Source organism: Scyliorhinus canicula, chromosome 11 (assembly GCF_902713615.1).
Source record: "Scyliorhinus canicula chromosome 11, sScyCan1.1, whole genome shotgun sequence".
Classification (NCBI taxonomy): Eukaryota; Metazoa; Chordata; class Chondrichthyes; order Carcharhiniformes; family Scyliorhinidae; genus Scyliorhinus; species Scyliorhinus canicula.
The window spans coordinates 79,563,777-79,576,451 of record NC_052156.1 but is presented as its reverse complement, the minus strand read 5'-3'; the positions used below and the strand labels follow the sequence as shown (position 1 = coordinate 79,576,451).

General features: G+C 50.7%; 1 protein-coding gene across 5 annotated transcripts in view; it reads right to left on the bottom strand.

The window, feature by feature from the left end:
• The window catches only part of rad18 (RAD18 E3 ubiquitin protein ligase), a 407,126-nt gene extending 394,672 nt beyond the window's left edge, over positions 1 to 12,454 (bottom strand). For 3 of the 5 annotated variants that reach the window (XM_038810763.1, XM_038810765.1, XM_038810767.1), the window contains exons 1-2: positions 12,319 to 12,454; positions 11,414 to 11,495 (exon numbers count right to left, since the gene is read on the bottom strand). In XM_038810763.1, the coding sequence (XP_038666691.1) occupies positions 11,414 to 11,495; positions 12,319 to 12,336 (100 nt within the window). In that variant the 5' untranslated portion in view covers positions 12,337 to 12,454. Of the gene's footprint in view, positions 1 to 11,413; positions 11,498 to 11,724; positions 11,811 to 12,318 lie in introns of those variants that run through there. The other 2 variants (XM_038810764.1, XM_038810766.1) reach the window with 2 other exon arrangements.
• Positions 12,455 to 12,675: the final 221 nt, after the last annotated feature.

Below are 12,675 nucleotides of genomic sequence, written 5' to 3'. Positions count from 1 at the left end.
TCCTTATTATTACAGTCTCTTGTCTCAGCACACTGAGATAAACTACCCCTCGAGTCTTATTTCTTCTGAATTCTTTAAGGTTATGTAGATTATTCACCTAGTTTAAATCATTAATTCTACTTGGATATGACAAAACAAGGAGGCCACATTGTCTGCGGCTTCCTAGATTCAGAGGAAGAAAATAATCATTTAATATATTAACTACCTGGTGTTCGTGCTCAGTTTCAGACCTATCAGTTCTGTTATTGTGCTTAAATAATTGGTTGCAGTTATGATGAAGATACACTTCCACAAAGTCTCTTTTTGCAACTCCACCAACCTTTTTAACATGCATTTTGCATGTTCTATTTATCCCAACAAACTCCTCCGTCAACAAGATTTGTGGAGTTCATTCTTTCTCCTTATTGCACTTTGGATTAATTTCTTATACATTTGCACACTGCCTAGATTTGAGATGTATTTATTCTGTATGTATCACATGTATTCTTTAATGATTCTTCACTTGTTTGCGACTGAAGTGATTTAATTAATCACTTCCCATCCTGAGTGACAAACCATTAGTACTTCATGTGAATGTTGCACAGAGCAAAATGCTCTTTGCGCACACAACACACAAGGTCGACCAAATTATGCTGATGTATGGTTTAGTGCAATCCTTGTGACAACAGTGGATATTTGAAACATTGCATTTGCTTTGATGGAAAACAGGAAAGTAAATCCTTCTTTCCAAACAGAGATAAAAATAATCCCCTCATTTTACCTTCTCTTTTATTATGGCTAACCAACGGATTACCTGCGAACAGGCCGAACTGTGACAGCGTTCTCTGCAATTTCAATTCATATTTTGCGATTCTCAAGCGGAACGGACCCCCACCGGCACCGGCAACCGGGCCGGGTTCCCGCCGGCACCGGCAACCGCGCCGGGCTCCCGCCGGCTTCGGCAACCGCGCCGGGCTCCCGCCGGCACCGGCAACCGGGCCGGGCTCCCGCCGGCACCGGCAACCGGGCCGGGCTCCCGCCGGCACCGGCAACCGGGCCGGGCTCCCGCCGGCACCGGCAACCGGGCCGGGCTCCCGCCGGCTTCGGCAACCGGGCCGGGCTCCCGCCGGCTTCGGCAACCGGGCCGGGCTCCCGCCGGCTTCGGCAACCGGGCCGGGCTCCCGCCGGCTTCGGCAACCGGGCCGGGCTCCCGCCGGCTTCGGCAACCGGGCCGGGCTCCCGCCGGCTTCGGCAACCGGGCCGGGCTCCCGCCGGCTTCGGCAACCGGGCCGGGCTCCCGCCGGCTTCGGCAACCGGGCCGGGCTCCCGCCGGCTTCGGCAACCGGGCCGGGCTCCCGCCGGCTTCGGCAACCGGGCCGGGCTCCCGCCGGCTTCGGCAACCGGGCCGGGCTCCCGCCGGCTTCGGCAACCGGGCCGGGCTCCCGCCGGCTTCGGCAACCGGGCCGGGCTCCCGCCGGCTTCGGCAACCGGGCCGGGCTCCCGCCGGCTTCGGCAACCGGGCCGGGCTCCCGCCGGCTTCGGCAACCGGGCCGGGCTCCCGCCGGCTTCGGCAACCGGGCCGGGCTCCCGCCGGCTTCGGCAACCGGGCCGGGCTCCCGCCGGCTTCGGCAACCGGGCCGGGCTCCCGCCGGCTTCGGCAACCGGGCCGGGCTCCCGCCGGCTTCGGCTACCGGGCCGGGCTCCCGCCGGCTTCGGCAACCGGGCCGGGCTCCCGCCGGCTTCGGCAACCGGGCCGGGCTCCCGCCGGCTTCGGCAACCGGGCCGGGCTCCCGCCGGCTTCGGCAACCGGGCCGGGCTCCCGCCGGCTTCGGCAACCGGGCCGGGCTCCCGCCGGCTTCGGCAACCGGGCCGGGCTCCCGCCGGCTTCGGCAACCGGGCCGGGCTCCCGCCGGCTTCGGCAACCGGGCCGGGCTCCCGCCGGCTTCGGCAACCGGGCCGGGCTCCCGCCGGCTTCAGCAACCGGGCCGGGCTCCCGCCGGCTTCAGCAACCGGGCCGGGCTCCCGCCGGCTTCAGCAACCGGGCCGGGCTCCCGCCGGCATCGGCAACCGGGCCAGGCTCCCGCCGGCTTCAGCAACCGGGCCAGGCTCTCGCCGGCATCAGCAACCGCGCCGGGCTCCCGCCGGCTTCGGCAACCGGGCCGGGCTCCCGCCGGCTTCAGCAACCGGGCCGGACTCCCGCCGGCTTCAGCAACCGGGCCGGGCTCCCGCCGGCTTCAGCAACCGGGCCGGGCTCCCGCTGGCTTCAGCAACCGGGCCGGGCTCCCGCCGGCTTCAGCAACCGGGCCGGGCTCCCGCCGGCATCGGCAACCGGGCCAGGCTCCCGCCGGCTTCAGCAACCGGGCCAGGCTCTCGCCGGCATCAGCAACCGCGCCGGGCTCCCGCCGGCTTCGGCAACCGGGCCGGGCTCCCGCCGGCTTCAGCAACCGGGCCGGGCTCCCGCCGGCATTGGCCTGAGGATCAGGGACTGCATTGCTGCAACTCAGCAATTGCGTTAACGGACTACCAATCCCGATGCCAGAACTAATAATCTGAAGGCAGGGGTTTGAGTCCCACCGAGGCTGCTGCTGAATTTAAATTAATAATTCACAAAATTTTGAATAAACAGCTAGCATTCGTGTGCAGTGACCATGTAACAATCAGACGGCCGGTAAAAAAAATGGGTTCACACTAATCTCCATTAAAGAAGGAAACCTGTGTGTTTACCTGGTCTGTCTGTATGCAACTCCAGAACCACAGGAATATAATTGACTCTTAGCTTTCCTCTCAAGTGGCCTAGCAAGCCACTCGGTTATATCAAATATTGGCGGCACGGTAGAACATTGGGTAGCACTGTTTATTCACAGCACCATGGACCTGGGTTCAATTCCCGGCTTGAGTCACTGTCTATGCGGAGTCTGCACATTCTCCCTGTGTCTGCGTGGGTTTCCTCCGGGTGCTCAGATTTCCTCCAACAAGTCCCAAAAGACACGTTGTTGGGTGAATTGGACATTCTGAATTCTCCCTCTCCATACCCGAACATGTGCCAGAATGTGGCGACGAGGGCATTTTCATAGTAACTTCATTGCAGTGTTAATGTCAGCCTACTTGTAACACTAATAAAGATTATTTTAAAAAACCTGTCCAAGAAAACTACAAACCGTAGAAACTGGTGTGGTTCAAGCATGTGGTTCAGCTTCTCAAGAAGAATTAGGAATGAACAATAAATGCCAGCCTTGCCAGCAATGGCCACATCCTGCCATTGAATAAAAAGAACAAACTAGTGTTGAAGGACCACCAAGAGCACATTGGGATGTATGATTAGAAGAGAATGCAGAGACTGGACGGGACAGCGCCACAGAACTGCAGGACAGAAATCCGAAAATCATCTGCGGGCAGGGAACTTAGATGGACGATGTGTTGGAAAGCTGGGAGAGGATCCAGGCCAGAGAATTCTTATTTAAATGGGCAGGGAAACCGGCAGGCCAACAGCACGACTGATGCAGGAGTTGAAATGTAAAAGATAAGAGTTTTTGGCTGCAAAGATGGGGGAAAAAGGGCAGACAGTGCTTCAGACGGACAATACTGGCAACAAATCAGATTCAAGAAAGTTTTGCTTGGGTTAAAACTGCCACCATCAGGTTTAGCCTGAGGTAAGATCCAGGGAGGGCGATGGAGCCAAGGCCAGAAGCTCATAGGTGCTCGACAGAGCCAAAAACAACAGCGATCAGCTTTACTGACATTCTGCCGAAGGACCATTAAACTCTTCCAGTACTGACAGGCAGCATGCTCATGCCTTACAGCCAAAGGTGAAATGCAGGAAGAGCTATGGAGCATAACTCGGGTTTGATTCATTCTAATAATATGCTTGATTCCCATAAACCAAATTAGCTAAAACATGCAGATTCCCAAAAGCCATAAAGTTTTATTCGACAAATAAAGGCATGTGCTCGAGAAAACATCTCTGCAGTGCCAGGCGGAGGAGTTATTTACGAATAATAGAGGCCGATCAGCAACAGGGCATTTTCTAGCCTGGCTGAACACAGAGTCTATTCAGCAAACAGAACATTCTAACGTCAGAAACAGCATGGGAATTTCAAAGGAAGGAAGTTTATTTAATTTCACTAATTAATTATATACAACATACACCATAAACCCTCAACACACTAAATTTGAGACAGCTCAATAGAGTTGGGAAACAGGAGCTGGACAATCAAGGGGTCATATTCCTCATTTGTCATTCGGGATTTATTTTCATGAAATGGAAAACACATTACAATTCTTTCTTTCATCTTTAAATTGTAACAAGAGTGAGCCTTGAGGTATTTATTTTGTGAGGAATTGGGAGGTTGGGGAGGTGCTGATGGTTAGCAGAAATAGACATCGCATGCTACAGAGGCAGAGGCAGCGGCGGGGGGGGGTGGAGTTGCCAAACTTGCTTCATTATTATTGGGCAGAGAATGTGGACAAGGTGCGGCGGTGGTGGGAAGGAGAAGGGGTAGAGCGGGTTAGGATGGAGGAGGAATCTTGTAAGGGGTCGGGTTTGAGGGCTACGGTGACGGCAGCATTGCCAATGGTTCCGAGTAGGTTTTCAGGGAGCCCAGAGGTGCAGTCCACGGTGAAGATATGGAATCAGCTGAGGAGGCATTCTAGGTGCTAACGCCGCTCTGCGAGAATCATGGGTTTGAGCCGGAGGGGGAACGATAGTGTATACAGGAGGTGGAGGGAAGTGGGGCTGGTCAAGGTGAGGGATTTCCATTTGGAGGAAGAGTTCATCAGTCTGAAGGAGCTAAGGGAGAGGGTAGAGCTGCTGAGGGGGAGTGAGTTCAGGTATCTACAGGTTAGGGGCTTTGCACAAAAGGTCTGGAAGGGGTTCCCTAGATTGCCGGGATACACCCTGCTGGAGCGACTGCTGCTTCCAGATGTGGAAGGGGAGGGAAGAATTGGGGATATATACAAGTGGCTGGGGAGCAGGAAGGCGAGCGGGTGGTGAAGATCAAGGAGAAATGGGAAGCGAAGTTGGGAATGGAGATCAATTGGGGAGCATGGAGTGAGGCACTGCGAAGAGTAAACGGGACCTCCTCTTGTGAAAGGTTGAGCCTGATACAGTTTAAGGTGCTGCACAGGGTGCACATGACTCTGGCGAGAATGAGTGGTTTTTTTCAGGGGGTAGCAGATGGGTGTGAGAGGGGGCCAGCAAATCATGCGCACATGTTTTGGGGTTGTGAAAAATTGTGAAGATTCTGGACGGAAGTGTTCGCGGTCTTAGCCAGGATAGTGGAGAAAGGAGTGCACCCGGACCCTTTGGTGGCGATATTTGGGGTTTCAGAGAAGCCGGAGCTCATGGAGAGGAGGAAGGCCGATGTCTTGGCCTTCGCCTCTCTGATTGCACGGCGACGAATGTTGCTGGAGTGGCGGTCGGCATTGCCACCGGGTGTAGCAGCATGGTTGGGTGACTTGCATGACTTCCTGCAGTTAGAGAAGATAAAGTATGAGTTAATGGGCTCAGCAGGGGAGTTCGAGAAAAGAGGTGGGATGTTTGTGACCGTGTTTGAGGAGCTGTTCGTCGCAGGGGGGTAGAGGGGGTGGGTGATGGGAAGGGGGATGAAAAAGGAGAAAAATCTGTATAAACTGTGTAACTGATTGTTGGGAAGTATGTTTCCCGGGGGGTGCTTATTTGCTGTAACCTACTTTGATACAAGTTTGAATAAAATATGTTTTAAAAAAAAGAAATAGACATTGCAGGATTTAAAACGAGAAATTCTCATGCCTGCATTCTCCAAGTCCAATCCAGGCAACAACTGCAGGCCAATCAGCCTGGCTTCTATCCAGGGAAGAGTAAGCCATGAAAGGGGGGGAAAACGGGAGGATTTACTGCTGGGAAATTAATTGATTTTAAAATCAATTAATAATACAACAATAAAGCAATCCCATATAAGGACTGTGACACAAAGAGAATTGTTAACTGTGTTCTGTGGAACAGGGAGCACTGACCTGCAATACCATTAAACTGCTGAGTGACTCACGCTCTGCTTCAATAATAATCACCTTGACTGTCACAAGTAGGTTTACATTAACACTGCAATGACGTTACCGTGCAAAGCCCCTAGACGCCACATTCCGGCCCTTGTTTGGGTACACAGAGGGAGAATTCAGAATGTCCAATTTACCAAATTCTTTCGAGACTTGTGGGAGGAAACCAGAGCACTCAGGAAACTCGCGCAGACACGGGGAGAATGTGCAACCTCCTCACAGACAGTGACCCAAGCCAGAAATCAAACCTGAGATCCTGGTGTTGTGAGGCAACAGTGCTAACCACAAATCTATTTGCAGTCAAATGCTAATTTTCTGAGCGTGATTGTTTTCAGCCACCTCACTATCTTTCCCAAGCAGACAGAAGCTGTGCTAGAGTTATCACCGAAGAACAGGAGACGAGACCCTCCCTGCAACCCCCCTCTCTCCCGACAAACCAGAACCTCACCCAGGCTTCCACAAAACAGTCCTTCTACCTGCAAACCATATCAAATTACAGCTCCGTGTTCACTGGGGGCCAGGCGAGCTGAAGACGGAAGATTCACTGGATGCGACATGAGCAGACAGAAGGTGAGATTCCCTCTTCCTCTCAAAGCAACTGAAATATATCAGCCATCTTCCTTCCCATTGCTCAGATCAAACCATCAGGCTGAATAACTCAAGAATTCAGACTCAGTGGAAAGCATGGAATGTGATCCATGCAGATCCAGGTTCATAGTTAATTGATATCAGCCAAAGTGGCATAAAAGTACATGTACAGTGTTTCAAATCTGGTCACCCAAACACCAGACATTTTTCCCAAACTTATAAACCTTTCATGTTTCTGCGGCACGGTGGTTAGGAGAGAGAGCGAGAAAGAATCCAAAACATAACTACAAGACAAGTAAAAAAGAAAATCTGGTATCGCTGGGACTTAAATAAGAGTAGAAAATGCTAGAAATACACAACAGCTTCACCGAGATCGGAAATAAAAACTGCTTGGTTCCAATGGCAAACCCAGTTCCATCGACGCTGCAACGTCCTCCTTACTAATATCTGGGGGCTTGTGCCAAAAGTAGATTTGTCTCACAGGCTAGCAAGAAACAGCCTGACACAATCATACTCATGGAACCATTACCATCCCCATCCTGCCCCCCCCCCCCCCCCATCGTGGAAGTACCATTGAGTCGGGAGATCAACCCTGGTTCAATGAAAAGTGAAGGAGGGCACGCCAGGGGCGGTGGCAAGCATAACAATGAGGTGTCAACACGGTGAGGCTACAACGCAGAACTACTCGTGTGCCAAACAACGTAAGCAGCTAATAATAGAAGAGCTAAGCCATCGCACAATGAACGCATCAGATCTAAGCTCTGCAGTCCGGCCACATCGTCGTGAATGCTGGTGGCAATTAACTCACTGGAGGAAGGGACTCCACAGATAGCCCATGTCGTCAATGATGGGGAAGCCCAGCACATCAATGCAAAAGACAAGGCTGATGCATTTGCAACAATCTTGAGCCAAAAGTACTGAGTAGATGATCCATCTCAGCCTCCTCTTGAGGTCCCCAGCATCGCAGATGCCAGTCTTCAGCCAATTCAATTCACTCCATGGGGTTTCAAGAAATGGCTGAAGGCACTGGCTACAAAGGCTACGGGCCCTGACAATATTCTGGCAACAGTACTGATGCTTGTGCTAGTACTTGTGCTCCAGAACTTGCCATACCACTAGCCAAGCTGACCTACTACAGCTACAACACTGGCATCTACCTGGCAATGTGGAAAATTGCCCAGGTGCATCCTGTACACAAAAGGATAACTCCAACTGGACCAATTACCGCCCCACCAGTCTACACCCGATCATCAGTAAAGCTACGGAAAGGGTCATCAATAGTGCTATCATGAGGCACTTGCTTAGTAATAGCCTGCTCAGTTTGGATTCCGCCAGGGTCACTCAGCACCCAATCACATTACAGCTTTGGTTCAAACATGGACAAAAGAGCTGAACTCCAGAGGTGAGGTGAGTGACTGCCCTCGAGGGCAGCACGGTGGCACATTGGTTAGCACTGCTGCCTCACGGAGCCGAGGTCCCCGGTTCAATCCCAACTCTGGGTTACTGTCCGTATGGAGTTTGCACATTCTCCACGTGTCTGCGTGGGTTTCACCCCCACAACCCAAAGATGTGCAGGATAGCTGGATTGGCCATGCTAAATTGCCCCTTAATTGGAAAAAATGAATTGGGTACTCTAATTTTTTTTTTAAAAGGGTGGCTGCCCTCGACTTCAAGGAAGCATTTGGCTGTGTGTGGAATCAAGAAGTCGGAGCAAAACTGGAGTCAATGGGACTCAGTGGGAAAATTCCCCACTAGTCGGAGTCATACCTGGCACAAAGGAAGATGGTTGTGGTGGTTGGAAATCAATCAACTCAGTCCCGGGATATCATTGCAGGTATTCCTCAGGGTAGTGTCCTACACCCAACCATCTTCAGCTGCTTAATAATAATCTTTATTGTCACAAGTAGGCTTACATTAACACTGCAATGAAGTTACTGTGAAAAGCCCGTAGTCCGCCACATTCCGGCACCTGTTAGAGTACACGGAGGGAGAATTCAGAATTCCCAAATTACCTAACAGCACATCTTTTGGGATTTGTTGGAGAAAACCGGAGCACCCGGAGGAAACCCACGCACACACTGGGAGAACGTGCAGACTTCTCACAGACAGTGAGCCAAGCCAGGAATCGAACCTGGGACCCTGGAGCTGTGAAACACCAGCTCTACCCACTGTGCTATAATGCTGCTTCACCAATGGCCTCCCTGCCATCATTAGGTCAGATGTGGGTCTGTTGGCTGACGATTGCACAATGGTCAGCATTATTCATGATGCCTCAAACACTGAAGCAGTTTGCGTGAATATGCAGCAAGGCCTGCACAATATCCAGGGTTGGGCTGCCAAGTGGCAAGTAATGACCATCTCCAATAAGAGAGAATCAAACCATTGCCCAAGGACATTCAATAGCATTACCATTGCTGAATCTCCAACTATCAACACCTTTGGAGCTACCATTGACCAGAAACCTAACTGGAATAACTATATAAATACTGTGGCTGCCAGAGCAGTGGCAATTAACTCACCTCCTGACTCCCCAAAGCAGGTCCACCATCTACAGGGGATAAGTCAGGAGTGTAATGGAATACTCTCCACTTGCCTGGATGAGTGCAGCTCCAACAACACTCAAGAAGCTCAACGCCATCCAGCACAACGTAACATGTGAGTGGCACCCCTTCCACAAATATTCACTCCTTCCACCAACGACACAGTGCCAACCGTGTGTACCGTCTGCAGAATGCACTGCAGTAACTCACCAAGCCTCCTCAGACAGTACCTTCCAAACCCTCGACCACCTTGGAAATCACCACCTGGAACACCCACTCCAAAACTTACCATCCTGATTTGGAAATATATCTCCGTAACTTCACTGTCGCTGGAAATCCCTCCTGATCAGCACTCTGGGTGTACCTATACCTCAGGGACTGCAACAGTTCAAGAAGGAGACTCACCCCCCACCACCTTCTCAAGGAAAATTAGGGATGGGCAACAAATGCTGACCTAGCCTGCAATACCAACATCCCAAGAATAAAGTTTTATCAAACATCACACCATCATCAAGCATCAACCTGCAGTATCTTTTTCCAGATCCCAGCAGGCCTCATATTTATTTTAATTTGTTGAGATTACATGGCTGCAAGAGGTCATGGGGAGCAAGGGTTTGGTCAGGAGCAGAGGTGCATGGAACAGGCTTAATGGGCCAACTGGTCTATTCCTGTCCATTGATGTTGCAATCTTTTATTTTTAAATGCAACTCAATATTCTCTGTAGGCAGGAGGAAATACCAAGACCTTCCATTTGACTCAGGTACGTCTCTAGGTCATGTACAACCTCTTCCCCATTTACATACAGCAGAGATCTGCCAGTCCAGATATGGATGTCTGTAATTGCAACAACTTCTATTACCCACCTGCGACATGGCAAGCACTGAACTCTCCGCTCACAATCATCACGTGCAACGAATGCCCAATGACCCAAGAAACACTTCCAACAAATTTGGAATTGTGAAACACCATTGACGGTGCTATGAAAATACAGTTGTTGCTGTTCAGACAGTTCAGCAGAATATAAATCCCCCTTCCAACGAACTGACGACATTAACTATAAACTCTAATGTGAATGTCGCATGCACTTTTTCTTCACAATGGAACATCGGCCACTGGGCTTAAGTTTGCAGATAATACAAAGATCTGTAGAGGGACAGGTAGTATTGAGGAAGCAGGAGGGCTGCAGAAGGACTTGGGGAGGCTAGGAGAGTGGGCAAAGAAGTGGTATATGGAACACAATGTGGAAAAGTATGAGATTATGCACTTTGGAAGGAGTGAAGGCATAGACTATTTCCTAAATGGGGAAACGCTTAGAAAATCAGAAGCACAAAGAGACTTAGGAGTCCTTGTTCAAGGTTCTCTTCAGAATAACGTGCAGGTCTAGTCGGCAGTCAGGAAGGCAAATGCAATGTTAGCATTTATGTCTAGGATTCAAGAGCAGAAATGTGAGGCTGTATAAGGCTTTGGTCAGACCCCATTGGGAGTATTGTGAGCAGCTTTGGGCCCCATATCTAAGGAAGTATGTGCTGGTCTTGGAAAGGGTCCAGAGGAGGTTCACAAGAATGATACCTGGAATGAACAGCTTGTCATATGAGGAACGGTTGAGGATTCTGGGTCTGTACTCATTGGAGTTTAGAAGGATGAGGGTGGATCTTAGTGAAACTTACAGGATACTGAGAGGCCTGGGTAGAGTGGATGTGGAGAGGATGTTTCCATTTGTAGGAAAAAACTAGAACCAGAGGACACAATCTCAGAATAAAGGGGTGATCCTTTAAAACAGAGATGAGGAGGAATTTCTTCAGCCAGAGGGTGGTGAATCTGTGGAACTCTTTGCCGCAGAAGGCTGTGGAGGCCAAATCACTGAATGTGTTTAAGACAAAGATAGGTAGGTTCTTGATTAATAAGGGGACCCGGGTTATGGGGAGAAGGCCGGAGAATGGGGATGTGAAAAATATCAGCCATTATTGAATGGCTGAGCAGACCCGATGGGCCGAGTGGCCTAATTCTGCTCCTATATCTTATGGTCTTACAGTGACTGGTGTACAAGAGCATCCAGGTCTCTTTGTATGTCAGCATTTCCTAATCTATCATTTAAATAATACTCTGCTAGTTATTTTGTTTATAGCTCATCTGTCAATCAAAATCAATATACTTTGCATTTTAGAAGGGCAGATGTATGTAAATTTCTTCACAACCGAATTACACTTTACTGAAATCTTGACAACACAGGATGTTTCTGGTGCCTCTGTAGTGATTGCCGCAACCTGAATACTTACAATTATGCGAACAGTGAGGGATCATCATGGCAATGTTGAAGTAGTCAAAACAGATGCCACAGCGCAGGAGATTATCCATGTCCTAGGACAGAAACAAATCAAACATGAATCCAAACTGGATGTGTATTACACAAAGTGAGCAAAACTACAATGAGTACTATCCGTTTTTAATGAAGGTGTCATCTTGACTAAGGGAACTTGGTGTATAAAACCACATGATTGTAGGTTTATGGAGTTCAATGCACAATATTTGCACCAATTTACTTATTTCACTTAATTTACCAACAGAATAAAATGGATATCCCACTTACAGGGTTAAATTTAACTCAATCACAAAGAACCCCAGAATATCCCAAAGCGACATACTCAACAACTTCTGAGCTGGTGTCACACAAACCTGTCTCCCTCCTCCCACACTCTCTATCCCTCCTCCCAAACTCACTCTCTCTCTCTCTCTCTATCCCTCCTCCCACACTCTCTATCCCTCCTCCCAAACGCACTCTCTCTCTCTCTATCCCTCCTCCCAAACTCACTCTCTCTCTCTATCCCTCCTCCCAAACTCACTCTCTCTCTATCCCTCCTCCAAAACTCACTCTCTCTATCCCTCCTCCCAAACTCACTCTCTCCCTCCTCCCAAACTCACTCTCTCCCTCCTCCCAAACTCACTCTCTCCCTCCTCCCAAACTCACTCTCTCCCTCCTCCCAAACTCACTCTCTCCCTCCTCCCAAACTCACTCTCTCCCTCCTCCCAAACTCACTCTCTCTCTATCTATCCCTTCTTCTAAACTTACTCTCCCTCTCTCTCTCTCTATCCCTCCTCCCAAACTCTCTCTATCCCTCCTCCCAAATACTCCCCCACATTCCCATTCGCTCCCTCAGTTGCTCTCCCTCTCAGTCTCTCTCACCTTCAGTCTCTCCCACATTTTCTCTTTCGGAGTAAAAACCGCGCGCTTCAGACCGCCGGATACACGTCATCACCAGCTGAGAAACCTTGTTCCGGTCGCGAAGCCGTCACCCTGCAGACGGCACTGTGTCCGCACCGGGCACCCGGCAGACGGCACTGTGTCTGCACCCGGGCACCCTGCAGACGGCACTGTGTCTGCACCGGGCACCCTGCAAACGGCACTGTGTCTGCACCCGGGCGCCCTGCAAACGGCACTGTGTCTGCACCGGGCACCCTGCAGACGGCACTGTGCACCGGGCACCCTGCAGACGGCACTGTGTCTGCACCGGGCACCCTGCAGACGGCACTGTGTCTGCAC